The sequence below is a fragment of the Engystomops pustulosus genome, chromosome 5 (genome assembly GCF_040894005.1).
Source record: "Engystomops pustulosus chromosome 5, aEngPut4.maternal, whole genome shotgun sequence".
Taxonomy (NCBI): Eukaryota; Metazoa; Chordata; class Amphibia; order Anura; family Leptodactylidae; genus Engystomops; species Engystomops pustulosus.
The window spans coordinates 175,346,308-175,361,240 of NC_092415.1; the positions used below are offsets into that span (position 1 = coordinate 175,346,308).

Genomic DNA, 14,933 nt, shown 5'->3' on the forward strand with positions numbered 1-14,933 from the left:
GTTAAGCGTAGTTCACATCTGCGTTTTGCAAATTCCGTTTCTCTTTCCATCGTTAGCAGCAGAAAAAAATTACTATTTTTACCCTAGTCGTTTTATCCACTTTAACCCCTTTCTGTACGTCACGTCAGTTACACTTTTCACAGACCTGCTGCTACTTTTTAGGATTGCCAACATGCAATAACTGCACTGCTCCCTCACCCCATGTCTACATCAACCCTCCCATAGGGCCTAACTTGCTTATCAGTGGGGGTCTCATTGATGAGACCCCCACACATCACAGGAACGGTGGGTCCGTTGAACCCCAGTCAGACCCCTTGTCGCTGCCCGAGATGAGTGGAGCAGAAGTCCGTGCATGTCCCATCATGGAGAAGCTGCGTCCTCCTGCTCATCTCGTGGAGCGTCAGGTGGTCCACCTGGGTTACATCAGACGCCTCGTTTCAGTGATTTGTGCCCCCAACCAATCAGCAAGTCAGGCCCTATCCTAACTTCTATTGTGGGAAAACTGCTTGAAGTTTTTGTATTGTGTACTTACATCTGTTCTTGTCTGAAAGGGGTTGGCCACTCTTTTACACAAGTTGCTCATTTACCTTTACTGCCTTTTTGGATAATCCCTGAATGTTCATCAGTGATTCAGCAGTCCTGATAATTACACCCAGCACTGTCTCCAGTTTATTATGGTCAAAACCGATGACTGATTCCCTTTAATCAGGCAATACATGGCAGAAATTATATATTATAATGTTCCCATACCATGACAAATCCCTGTCTCAGGAGCTCCAGCAGGAGCACCAGAACCGAACCGTAAAAGACAAGACACATCAGACGGCGCTCCACAATTACTTTTATTACATAGTAATATGAGCAATCATTGTTTTTCTTCATGCCCAAGAATTAGGACTTTATAGGTATAATATTTAGTTATTTTGGTAAAAAAAAGGCACATACATTTTGCATCAGGAACTAATACAAGTAAGACGCACCCAGTCTGAGGGCGCATGCTCAAGGCCCAGGAAGGACCCAAACATTGGGCAGCAACAACATCAATATACGATCACCAAAATATATTGATAAAATCTTCCTGTTGGCGCGTGTCACTTCTAGTTCTGTGGTTTTCTACTACTTATATTGGGGGAAGACTTCCTGCCACTAAGCACCATGGTAAATTCACATGGTCCAAAAAAAAAAAAAATATATGTTGCGTAGTACAGAACCGCAAGGAAACTGCTATTCCGTGTAATTATAAAATCCATTAGTAAAATATAATTTTTCTGCTTTTGACTCAATCCAATACACTAGCACATCTGCGAGTAACATGCTGATTTGGTTACCTATTATCCGGACCCTGTGCATCCACACTTAAGATGTCTTGGATTTATTTTGAGAAACGATCGCCTTGAACATATCCCTGAGCAAATAAAAACCAGGTACCGGTACTACTGATGCAGAGACCTGCAGCCCTGAGATCAGAAGTGTCACCCTCTCCTTTCATCTCGTGCAGTTTTGGTCTCACTGGACTCCAGTTCCTTCTTTCTCTGCTCGTACAGCTCTAGCAGATACTTGTCCGGCTTTATGTCGGCCTCACTCAGTTCCAGCATAATCTTCTCCACTTTTTGGAGGTCCCTAGCGTTTTTCATCCTCCGTCCTGCTATGTATAACTTGAATTCTTCCAGTTCAATGAGTTTACAGGTGTCCACCTCGCAGATGTTCTTCACTCCTTTCGATTTGTCCACTTGAGGGAAAAAAACTAGACCAGAGAGCTTCTCAAGTGTCTCAAGGGGGACTTGATATTCAGGAAGCTGATGCTGAAAGCTAATGGGAGCATTGGGAACAATAAAAGCTCCTTCGGCTAGAGTCTCATCAGACGGCTTCTTTCTGGCGAGGATGACTTTGTAAAGATGAGTCGGCACTGCTACATCATCCTTACCAATAACCTGAAATGAAGAAACATCATTACATCAAGGAATCTAGGTCAACGAAGAGCAGATCATTAGTTATAGTTTTGTTCTGTGCCCATATATGCAGGATAAGAGTAGTAGTCATTTGCTGTGTGTATATATGCAGAGTAGTGCAGGGTTAAAGATGCTTCTATTTATCAACTATAAATATTATCAATAGTATGTATTATAACAAGAGTGTTTTGAGCAGCCTTGGGCGTGGACAGCCACCCAAAATGTCCTTTTTATAATTAGCAACTGACTGTCAGCAGCCTAGCACCTTATAAGGGGACCCTAGGAACAAAATAGAGCTTAAAGTGGTCGACCACTTAAATAAAACTTTAAGTATAAGACCCTAATAGGATCTGGGAATGGTTATGATGGAGGAGAGTTGTCTGAAGCCAGAGTCCTGCTAAGTCACGTGACCTATGGCTCCAGGAAAACCTTATCAGGGTAAGTATAACATGGGTGATCCTATTAGGGTCCTATATTTACTCTGTTAACGTTTCCTGTTTCCATGTCCTGTTACACTTATACTATCTCAGGTCTTCCATAGTAAGCAACATGTAGGCATGGGGGAGGGGATACAAAGTAATTTTCCCATAAGCATAGTGACAAGCCAAATGACTTAATAACTGTCTATTAAACAGATCATAAATGGGTGAACAAGTGCCAGGAAAGCATGCCCGCAATCTCGGCTGATGCCAGTGATTACTCCACAGCAGGACACAGTCATTACATGGAGGTTCTATGGTGTTTTCACACTTTGCCATTCGCTGCCCCAATAATTGCCATTAACTGCAGGACGTGCTCTTAGGGGCCTCATTTAAATTCCAAATGTATAATTTATCAAATTATAATCTCATCCTGCTTACAGACCAAATAGGTAACTCTTAATGAGAATGTGCAGTGTCTTACTCCCTCGGCTAAGAAATTAAGTGGATCTGAGGCGGCCGATAAGAGCAACTTCATTTCACGACTGAATGCTCCCCAACACAATCAGGCAGGTGCAAACAGCAAAGCTCAACCAGACTGAGGAATGCTCATTGTTTTCTAGAATATGTCGGATGACCGGTCACTTCATGAATATGTGACTGTAAACAATGACTCACCTGATAGGTGACGCTCTTTTTGCCGTTCTCCTGCTGCAACGGTAACGTCAGAGGACCAGTCACAATCCAGACGTCATCAAATCGCTCCGTTAGGTCTCGACAATACATTTCAAACCTGGATGAGAAACCATCATCTGTAATCCATTGTAATGGACTGAAGGAATGTTCTTCATTGATCTGATTGAATTCTACTATTTTCTTCTTTGAGTCATCCTCATTTTTGCAGATACTGGATTTACATAGTTTACATGGTTGAAAAAAGACACTTGTCCATCAAGTTTAACCAAGTAAGGGAGGGATTGGATGAGGAGGAGATTTAGGGGAAACATTTCTATATAACATAACCATCAATGTTATTTTGATTTAAAAAGGCATCTAGACCCTTCTTGAAGCTCTCTGCTGTCCCTGCTGTGACCAGCGCCTGAGGCAGGCTATTCCACAGATTGACCGTTCTCATAGTAAAAAAGCCCTGTCTCCTCTGGTGATTAAACCTTGATTTCTACAGACGGAGACAGTGCCCCCTCGTCTTTTGATTTGATTTAACATGGAACAACTTACCCCCTTTTGTATGGACCATTCATATCTTTATATTAATTAATCATGTCCCCTCTTAGTCATCTGTTTTCCAGACTAACTAAATCTAGTTATTGTAGTTCGTGTGATGTACGACAACTTTGCCTTTTACTTTCATTACCTATCCTATCTGACAATTTTGTTGCTACTACCCACAGTAAAACCCATTAAAGCAGAAGCCTGTGATTTCTTATTTCTATCTGTACTAATCATATGGGAGAGTCTGTACATTGTTTAAACACAAGGGCTGCTGCTTACATTGCAACGCGGGGGAGACCATGTGATGCTGCTCTGCGTAGCTAGCAGGAGAGCCTTATGTCTGTGGAGCTCTGTGGATGCAAAAGCTTCTTACAATCAACAGGAGTGTTACATAACACCTAGACACTACGTTTTTTTATTCATGTGTATTAGTACGCATGATACTTTTCTCCTTTCGATCGCAGCAAGTGCTGCTCTACCCCCCAGCAACTGAAACAATGCCAACAAAGCCAACAGCAGAGCTGATATTATAAGGGGCTTTTTATTGATGTACCCTTAAAGGCTGCAGTCGGCATGTGCGCGTCACCAAAAGAGCCCCCTGCCACTAGTGTCGCTCAGCAGTAGGCAGAGCAGGCATTGGCTAAATACGCTCTGGCATTCGGCAGCTGTCTCTCTCCTCCCCTTCTCTCCCCAGGCTCATCTTACACAGGAAATGGCGGATAGATGGGATGTAGGGAAGAAGGGAGAGGAGGTGTACATGGAAGCTGTGTTTGTCTGTATTAACTCCAGGGCTGTATAAATATGTATTATGATATGCATCCACAGGATAGGAGATAAACGTAACCTTTGCAACCCACAAAACTGGCAGCCATTGACCAGCAACAGTTCTGGATTTGACAATCTTCTAATCCATTCCAGTTGAATTTATGCAACCCAGAAGTACCTCTGGTATGGTGTAGGTCTGCCCAGAAGTACCTCTGGTATGGTGTAGGTCTGCCCAGAAGTAACTCTGGTATGGTGTAGGTCTGCCCAGAAGTACCTCTGGTATGGTGTAGGTCTGGCAAAATTGTGATCCCCTCCATTCTGTGAATTGCTGGGGTTACAGACCCCCCAGTGATCCCACAACTGTCTGCTATAGGGGGATAAATATCAGATCGCAAAGAACCTCGGCTATTGGACCCCCTGCAGTTGGCAGAACAGGGGATTGCAAGTTCCCTTTATCTGGTTTACACTTCCAGGTTTCATCCACCCTGTTAACTATCCTGTGGTTGGGGGATAACGCTGTGCTGTAGTTGCCCAGGCTGTTACATTATGAAGGAGGAGGTTTCCTCCTTCCACTGTATGTCCACTGCTGCCCAGATTGCAGGAAAGGGGGAGGGCAAGACTGAGATGTGCTTCTGTAACACACCCATAGCCCTCCAGGCTCATTAGAATAATTTTGAAGTTGATTTTAGATGGCACGAGGCCATGGGTAACAAATACAATATTACCACAATCACAGTGTCTAGATCTATGAGTAAGTGTCCCCGGTTTATTATGCATCATTTTAATGGTAGATTTACTTTAAAGGGGTTGTACCAGGTTTGCAAGTTATCCCTTATACACAGGATAGGGGATAACAAGATAATAGTGGGGCTCCGACTGTTGGGACCCCTCACGGGTACAAATATGAGACTTCCATAGGGATCTGTTCTCACTAATGGGTTAAGCGGCAGGACACATATGTGATATACCATCTCCAGTTCTCAAAGGGACAGTAAATGTCAATGGCGGACATAGCGGAGCTAAATGTAAACCCTTTCTACACCCAGGCAGCAATAAAGATAAGAGTTTACTATAAAATGCATTGCCTGCTGCTTTTTCTTCCCGATAGACTTCAGCATTATAACTGGACAGTAAGTTCTGGTTTCTCGTGGCTCTTACCTATTCCAGAAGCCGGCGTTGTTCTCATAGTTCTGAGGCACAATGTTTGACAGGTAAAACGTTTCAGCCATCGCCTCCTGTAGGTGCAACAATAGTAATTTTACAGTGAACCCTCAAAACAAAAAACTTAATGCAAAACAATAACTAATTTCATTTTTTAAAGACATTTCTTACTGTAGAATATTTACTGTCCCCTGCAGGTGCCATGTGCCCCCGGGACCACCCGCTGCGTAAATAGTCCTCATTGCTGGCGCTGAATATTTCAGGAACGTTTGGATCCGGTTTAAATCGGCAGTGTTTTCGGTCAGCGATACCTGAGGGAAGGATAAAGAAGTCAAAGCAAAACTACACAAATCACAACAGAAGTCAATGGAACTTCATGTTTACACTCGGTTACACTACAGCTGGTAGTCACAGCATATTCCCAAATCCATCCTGACTTCAATTTACTGAGTTATTGCAGTCACATCCTTTGCAGACTTTGCATGTTACCTACAGATATTAAAAAACTATGTACAATCTGCTCAGCTCCCCCTGCTCTATCACATGCTGCAAGCAGATCAGGCACAATATCCAATCTGCTCAGTTCCTCCTGCTCTATAACATGCTGCAAGTAGATAGTACACAATATACAATCTGCTCAGCGCCTCCTGCTCTATAACATTCAGTCTAAAGTTAGGACACCATGTACAATCTTCTCAGCTCCTGCTGCTTTATAACATACTGCAAGCAGATCAGGCACAATAGACAACATATTGCTCTCAGCTCCTCCTGAACAATAACATGCTGCAAGTAGATAGTACACAATATACAATCTGCTCAGCGCCTCCTGCTCTATAATATTCAGTGTAAAGTTCTCAGCTTCTGCTGCTTTATAACATGCTGCCTGCAGATAGGACACTGTGTGTAGTCTTCTCAGCTCCTCCTGCTCTATAACATGCTGCCTGCAGATAGAACACAATATACAATCTGCTCTATAACATGCTTCCTGTAGTCTTTTACTCACCAACTATTTTCTCTTTTGTAAGATGCTCAATCACCCAGTGTGGGGTCTTCTTGGCCTGGTCATAGGATAAAGCATGACTGATGTATCTTCTGACCTCCGCTCCAATCTGTGGGAATCCATATTCCTCTAAGGGTGACGTCTGAACTGGCTCTGGAGAAAAAAATAGTAGGATGATACCGGGTTCTGCCACAGCGGTGGTGCCCAGCATCTTCCCTTATACAGTCCCAATAAATGATGGATTATTACGGGCACCTCTTATGGCTGTATAACAAACTCATGTTTTATAATTAAATAATTGCAATTACTACAGTCTGAATATTGTCACATTTATCATATGAATCCAGAAGTGCATTCAGGACCCTCATGTTACAGAACTCCCCTTACTAGATATCATCAGGGGTCAGACCCCCAGACTGTGTAGAAAGAATCTGCATGGAGATTGAGGTGAGATGTGGAACAATGAAATCCATAACACGTCAGGCTCCTGCTGCGGATTGCATACGGATTTCTGCAGCAGAACTTGTCCTAGTCTCATGCAGAACATGATAGCGGGTGGATTTTCGGGTTCAGATGTGCCTCACATCCTGAAGCTTTTGACACTCACATGAGACTCTCCTCTGCCAGCGCTTTCTTCATACCTTCCAAATGCCCCAGACTGAGCCGAACAGCCATGGATTTAGGGGATCTCCCGTCGTCCTGGGCTTCAGTTCTATCTAATAGAGCTGAATGTACTGCTGTCAGCTCCCTGCTCCACCACTGAGCCGCTGCTGTGGCCGTGTCTGACCGTCACAATATGATGATGTCATGGGGGGGGGGGGGGATGATTAAAGCTGACGCTTTAAACTCCAGTCTTTATACACCCCATGTGGGCGTATAGCGTCCTGTATCTACCGGTATTTAGAGCCTCATCATACATCTGGAAGGGATCCCCCCCAGGTCTGACCTGTTTAAACCAGGCCTGATTCTCACTGCTTTTCCAGTGGGGACTATAGTAAACACGGTGGGCCGGGGCATTCATGTCCCCCCACCCAATCATGCCAAAGTGGTTTGGTGAAGGTCTGTCCGATAGAAAACTGGTAGACCTGGCTTTATAAAGTCCTCCATCAGGTCTTCGGAGTCACACACAGCCGCCGAAGAGGAGGAAGCAGGACAGATGAGAGGGAACGGGGAGCCGGAACTGGTTTTTTTCCCAGAAAAAAAGAAAAGAAGGGGATAGGGAGACTCCCAGAAATGGGGTACTAATACTGGGGCATTATAAATTGGGGGGATACGAGAAAGAAACATGATTTGGGGGCATTGCAAAAAAAAAAAAAAAAGGCATTATGAGAAGGGGTAGAAGAAGGGACATTATATAGTGGGGGGTTTAACCCCTTAAGGACGCAGCCATTTTGCAGGTTAAGGCTCAGCCGGATTTTTTGGATTCTGACCTGCGTCGCTTTATATGGTTATAACTTTTGAACACTGTTACTTATCAAAACGATTCTGAGATTGTTTTTTCCCCACATGTTGTACTTCATTTTAGTGGTAAATTTTGGCTGATAAGTTTTGCGTTTATTTACAAAAAAAAAGAAAATATGATAAATTTTTTGAAAAATTTGCCATTTTCGAAATTCAAAATCATTGCGTTTCCAGGCAGATAGATTTACCACCTAAATAAGTTGCTGAATAACATTTCCCATTTGTCTACTTTACATTTTCATAATTTTTGATATGTCTGGATAATTTATTTTGATGTCACGCGGCTTACAAAAAGAATATCGCTTTTCCGGATTTTCAGAATTGACTATTTTGGGGATAAATACAGTTTGGAATGAAATTTTACATATTTAGCATCCAAACCCCCGTATATAACCAACCCATTTTCAAATCTGCACCCCTCAAGCTATCAGAAACCGCTTTTACGAAGATTGTTAACCCCTTGAGATCTTCAAAGTAATTGAATCAAAATGGAGGTGAAATTTAGAATGGTCAAATTGTTCCCTTATACGTTCATTTAGCACTAAAATTTACACATTTCCAAAATATAAAAAGAGAAAACCCACCATACAATTTGTTCTGCAATTTCTCCTGAGTACAGACACCCCCCACATGTGGCCGTTACTTGTTTTATGGGCGCACAGCGAGACGCAGAAGGGAAGGAGCGCCCTGCAGCTGCCAGGATTTTAGTTTCCTCATTGGCCCCTTTTGAAGGCTATAAAATTTTCGCTTTTGCGTTATTGGGGCCATGTGATGCCATTTTTTTTGCGCGATGAGATGCTTTTTCCATTGTTACCATTTTGGGGTTGGTATCACCTATTGTTGAAAATTTAGGAACTTTTTTTGAGGGCAGGAGTAGAAAAGCATCAATTCTGTACTGGATTTTTTACTCTTTTTTTTTTGGTGTTCACTGTATAGACTAATAATCATGTTATCTTTATTCTATGGGTCGATACGATTACGGGGATACCAGACTTGAATATATTTTCTTACGTTTTACTAAATTTGTCAAACAAAACCCTAATGTGGGGAAAAATCTATCATTTATGTATTGCCGTCTTCCAAGTGGCAGAACATTGTTACTTTTTTGGCTACGGAGCTGGTTGATGGCTTGTTTTTTGCGGGACATGTTGTACTTTGCACCAGTATCATGTCGGAGTACACATGGTTTTTTGATCGCATTTTATAGCATTTTTTGTGGGATTGAAAAGGTAAAAATCATAATTTTTGGAAGGTTTATAGCAGTTTTTTTTACGGCGTTTATCGTGGGGGTTCAATAATGATTTACTTTTATTCTACGGGTTGTTACGGACGCGGTGATACTATATATGTGGGGTTTGTGTTATGATTTAGACTTTTTTTTTAGTTATATGTCTCTTTATATGTTTTGGGGGTTTTGGGCATTTTTAGTGATTTATTACTTTATTTTTTTATTGAATAACATTTTTTTTTTTACTTTTTCACTTTTATACCATGGGACATGAAGAAGCAATCTTCTGATTGCTTGTTCATGATAATATTCTGCAATACTCATGTATTGCAGAGTATTATCAGTGTCAGCCTATACACTTGCATAGGGTGGCACTCTGCCAGTAAGATGACGTCACAGACGCCATCTTACTGGCAATTCTTGCAGGTAACTCTGGGGTCCAGATCGGACCCCAGAGTTACTATAGCAACGAACGGCGCACCCCGAAAACGGTTCGGGGGGGCCGATCGTGGGGGAAAGACCCCCCAGATACATGTTAGATGCCGCGGTCGCGCTGACCGCGGCATTTAACGGGTTAAGCACCCGCGATCGGAGACAACTCCGATCGCGGGTGTTACACTGGGGTGCCGGCTATCAGTCACAGCCGGCACCCCGTCTTTCCCGATGCCGGTTCGGCTCAGATCTTGAGCCAAACCGGCATCAGCTCAGCGTCCGATATATCGGACGCTGAGCGCTAAGTCACTGAGCTCAGCGTCCGATATATCGGACGCTGAGCGGGAAGAGGTTAATACTTTTTGGGCACAATAGGGAGTGAAAAAGTTAAGGCTAAAAATGTGTAGCCTTAACCCACTTTTATCTCTTGTTCACCATCCAAAAGGTTGGGAGTTATGCATTAATTTTTGTCTTGTTTGGGGATGAGGGTTTATTTCCAAAATTTCTGTACATATGGGGGGGGGGATTTATTTATATTTTTTTAAAGGGGATACCCAAGAAATAACATAAATTTTAATCCCCTAGTGATGTTTGATGTGTAACAGATCACTGCCCCCGATGACTTCACAGGGGGCGGCAATTTAATCCAATATGGCTGGGATTTTATGGTTAACTCCAGCGCCAGCACCGATTGCGGGTGTTACCACCCACCTAGTATGGAGAGCGATCAGCCCGTGAGTCCTCTCCATACATCAGCAGCCGACACGTCATGTACAAATACGTCACTCGTCAGTAAGGGGTTAAGTCTGTAAACGTGTGTCTAATTTTAGGGATTTTTTTTTTGTAAGGTCTTGGCTTGTGCAATTTATCTTAGTGGTTGATCAATGAGGCCTGTGAGTCTGTTGGTTTTTTGAGACTTTTGTGTGACAAGTCGTACAAAAGTCTCAAATGTTTTTTTTAATTTATATGTTCACATCTCGAAACTTATGACAAATCAGGGGAACTTTTTGAATCTTCTACTAAACTCTCAAAGAACTGTTAAAAAGATGAAAAAAAGTTTAATAAATGCTCCCCCCCTCCCATGGTCTTACATGATCTTCTGTTTTGGGGGGCTTTACATACACATGAAGAGTTAAATGTGCGAACAAGTGCAGACTTTTATCGCCAATTCATCAGAGACAATGCTCGTGTGAACGGCCCGCTGACTACAATGCGTCCGTGTGCATCCGGCTTCATACACGGAAGTGGAATACTCAGGTGTGAACAGCTCCTTATCATATAACTGAGGCTCTATACATTGTAGCAGATGTGTCCAGTGTATTTCACTTATTAATCCCCAGGCATTCACAGGGTTAGGGAGTCACGTACACTCCAGCAGGGGGCGGCGTCTTACCTGGCTCCGGTCTCTTCCGGTCATATAGATAGAGCGCGGCCAGGCAGGAGGAGGTGCTCACCGCCGCCCCTAGCACGAATCCTCCCAGGAACCGGCGGCTCAGACACCGGGAGAGGAGGCGCCCGGACATCTCATCAGGAAGCAGGAAAACCAAGAGGTGTTCCAGAGCGCCACCTGCTGGCGGTCACACATCTTACATCAGAAGACGTGTCACCGGTGACATCTACTGGCCACAAGTGTGTACTGCAAGTGAATAAACTGACAGGTTTGTATGGTGCTGGCATGGATCTTCGTTCAGTGGCTGCTCTTTTGCACACAACATATAAAATTATTACATAGCGAGGTGTGAAGCAGGAGGACAGGAAATTCAGTAAAGAAAAAAACTAAAAGGACATTTTTGTCCACGATTTTTGACACAGTACATGGTGTGAGGTGCTTATCACCTTTAGGCCCCGAACGTGTGGGGACTGATATCTGGCCACATAATGTGCCAAAGGATATCGGTCCCCATAGATGACTATGGTGTCTGGCCACATCACGGAGAGCACACGCATGTCACAGTAACTTACCAAACACGGGAAAAAGTATGCGGCTGTATGCACGCCCGGGCAAGTATATGTGTGTCTGAAAAAGGACTAAGGCTTATTCACATGGCTGTTATGGGGGCAGTGACCTGGTGGCATGATTTGTGGCCATATAACGGCCTTCATAGACTTCTATGGCCGGCGCCACACAGAGTGCTTTGTCTGCGCTTGCAAACGCAAACGCAGACAAAGTCGCGCCCACCGGGGCGGGCCTCGGCCCGATCGCATCGGCGTTTCTATGGAAACGCCTGCGATCGGGAACGAGTCGCCGGTGTTTCGCGTTAAATTAACGCAAAACACCGGCGGCTCGTTCCCGATCGCAGGCGTTTCCATAGAAACGCCGATGCGATCGGGCCGAGGCCCGCCCCGGTGGGCGCGACTTTGTCTGCGTTTGCAAGCGCAGACAAAGCGCCCTGTGTGGCGCCGGCCTATGGCTCCCTGTCAGGGCATGGTGAGCTTGGTGTGATGCAGTTTTTGGTCTGTTTTTAAAAAGTGAGTTAAAAACAGATCCGTTTTTGACAGGTTTTACCAATTATCTTAATTAAAACTGGTCAAAAACGGAGGCGTTTTTGGATGGACTGCTTAAAAATGGACCAAAAATGGGTTTCCTAACATCATGTGTGGCATCACCCTAACCATGATTGCGTCAGGTGGCAGCTCGTCTGTCTATGGAGAGAAGGACGGGTGAAGAACGCTCACCCCTCCCCCTGCTGGCCCTGTGCTTGCCCAAGATCTGATCCCAACAAGTACATGTCTGTCTAAATGTGACTGTTCACATGTTCAGTTTTTCAGATGCAGTTTTTGAAGCCAAAAGCAGGTGTGGATGATAATGGGTTGAGACAAATAATTAAAAAGTGCCACTCCTCCTCCTACATTTACTCTGTTATAGGTTTGGGCATCAAAAACTGCCTCTGAAAAACTGTACGTGTGGTCGCACCCTCAGTCACATACTACACAAAAGTCACATGGACTCCACCAAGGGGACTACAGTTCACACCTACGTTATTAAGGCTCCCAGCACATGATCATATGTTGTTTTTGGGCTAAAAATGGATCTCTGGTCCGTGTGTCATCAGTGTATAATCCACCACTGAGCTGCATAGGCACAAAAACCAGATGTGTGTAATCAGTTTTTATGGATCCGCAAAAAAAAATTACATGGAAAGCTGTCAAATTACGTCCATAGATGTCCCAACCCAACAATCTATTATCCACTTCTTTAGGCCGGCGGCACACGTGGCGTTTTGAACCGGTTTTTGGGGCATTTTTAAGCCTTCCATTAAAAAACAAATTCGTTTAAAAATGTATGCGTTTTTTGAAAACGCATCTGTTTTTGACCAGTTTTAATTAAGATAGTTGGTAAAACCTGGATGCGTTTTATAAACGGACTGCTTAAAAACGGCCCAAAAAACGGGTTCAAATCGCCACATGTGCCGCTGGCCTTACTGCTCTACGACTTTGTACTCTATATAGCACATCGGTCCGGTAAAATTATAAACATGTTAAATATATAAAAACGATTCTTCCTCGGCTAAGAACCCCGTAACAGAAAATAGCACTCGAATATAGGAATCAAAACTTTTTGTCAATTCACAAGCAATAAAAATTTAAATAAGAAGTGATCAAAAGGTCGTACAGTCTCCAAAATGGTATCACTGGAAATGACTAGTCCTGCAAAAAATTACATTATAACATTTTACCTGTCTACCCTGATCTATGAAAAAGTTAGTCAATATGTGACAAAACCCCAATTTTTTTTTTTTTTTAGACAAAAGATTACATTTATTTTCTTTAGAACTGAAACATTATAGAACTTGTCTAAATTTGCTATCGTCATGTTCAAAAAGTACAGTTTGGCCCAGTAAGAATAAGAAGGAGTTAACCTAATCTGCAAATACAGGTCTGTTTGCCAAGGTGTTGTTCAAGTTCCCATAGTCTTCTGTGGAAAGGCCTAAACATGGGTAGCAATAGAATTCTGTACCCTCTACACGGATCAGTGAAAAACAGGTTCTTGCATAAATCCATTGAAATGAACTGGGGAGATTTATCATCAGGATATCTTTCGATATTTGAGCAGATTGTAGGAATAAAAGAAAAAGAATGGCTGTAAAATAATTAAAAAAATGAAAAACAAAAAGCAAGGTAAAAAGGAATCCGATAAAACACTGATACTTCACCATTCATGTATCCGCCACACATCCGTTTAAATTCAAATACGGGTCAATGGGCGGAGTGTATCTTTATTTTTCACTGCGACTTTTGTTGTCGTTTTTCAGGTACGCCTTGGTCTGCACCTTGTGACTTATGTATCTTTGTTTTCCAGATATTCCGTGCGACTTTTCACTTATGTATCACTTTTTTTTTTTATTTATGCGACTTTTTAGGTGTAAATGTGCACCTGCTCCAGGGCAAATGCAAAGGAAGGATTTTTTCATGGACCCTGTTTTAATATGTAAACTGGAATTATTTCACATGCTTTAAATGTTTAAAATATTTCACCTTAACCGGTTATTTTAAAATTCATAAATTTTTGCATTTACACTGTATTTTTTAAATGTATTGGTTACTTCTAATGGTGAGGTCACACGTGGCATTTTGCTTGCATTTTGAAACGCATTACAACAGCTGAGGAGAGGTGAGTTGCCTAATTACATTACTGTTAACATTTGCGTTTACAAAAATGTCGTCATCTTCCTGGGGTGTGACTACAGTGCTTAAAAATGCAGGACACAACATCAAATCCAAAATTATCAGTAGTGCCCACTCCTGTATATAACCCCTCCCGTGGCTTGTGTCCTCTCCTGCATATAACCTCCTCCCGTGGCTTGTGTCCACTCCTGTATATAACCCCTCCCGTGGCTTGTGTCCTCTCCTGCATATAACCTCCTCCCGTGGCTTGTGTCCACTCCTGTATATAACCTCCTCCCGTGGCTTGTGTCCACTCCTGCATATAACCTCCTCCCGTGGCTTGTGTCCACTCCTGCATATAACCTCCTCACGTGGCTTGTGTCCACTCCTGCATATAACCTCCTCACGTGGCTTGTGTCCACTCCTGCATATAACCTCCTCACGTGGCTTGTGTCCACTCCTGCATATAACCTCCTCACGTGGCTTGGGTCCACTCCTGCATATAACCTCCTCACGTGGCTTGGGTCCACTCTTGCATATAACCTCCTCACGTGGCTTGGGTCCACTCTTGCATATAACCTCCTCACGTGGCTTGTGTCCACTCCTGCATATAACCTCCTCACGTGGCTTGTATCCTCTCCTGTATATAACCCCCTCACGTGGCTTGTGTCCATGTGGATCTG

At 43.3% G+C, this 14,933-nt stretch overlaps 1 protein-coding gene across 1 annotated transcript; it reads right to left on the bottom strand.

The window, feature by feature from the left end:
- Positions 1-831: 831 nt before the first annotated feature.
- EXOG (exo/endonuclease G) lies at positions 832-11,228 on the bottom strand. The gene is made up of 6 exons (XM_072153883.1): positions 11,039-11,228; positions 6,528-6,677; positions 5,696-5,835; positions 5,522-5,598; positions 3,047-3,161; positions 832-1,931 (listed from the first exon to the last, which is right to left on the bottom strand). Exons 1-6 carry the CDS (start codon positions 11,166-11,168, stop codon positions 1,473-1,475), a joined length of 1,071 nt encoding a protein of 356 aa, XP_072009984.1. The 5' UTR covers positions 11,169-11,228; the 3' UTR covers positions 832-1,472.
- Between the last annotated feature and the right edge of the window lie 3,705 nt (positions 11,229-14,933).

Excerpts from the sequence above, each read along its gene's own strand:
- EXOG (XM_072153883.1), bottom strand. The coding sequence starts at position 11,168 with ATGTCCGGGCGCCTCCTCTCCCGGTGTCTGAGCCGCCGGTTCCTGGGA. Across the intron at positions 3,162-5,521 it reads AACGCCGGCTTCTGGAATAG|GTTTGAAATGTATTGTCGAG; the intron begins GTAAGAGCCACG and ends TTTCTCATCCAG. Across the intron at positions 1,932-3,046 it reads AAAAGAGCGTCACCTATCAG|GTTATTGGTAAGGATGATGT; the intron begins GTGAGTCATTGT and ends TCTTCATTTCAG.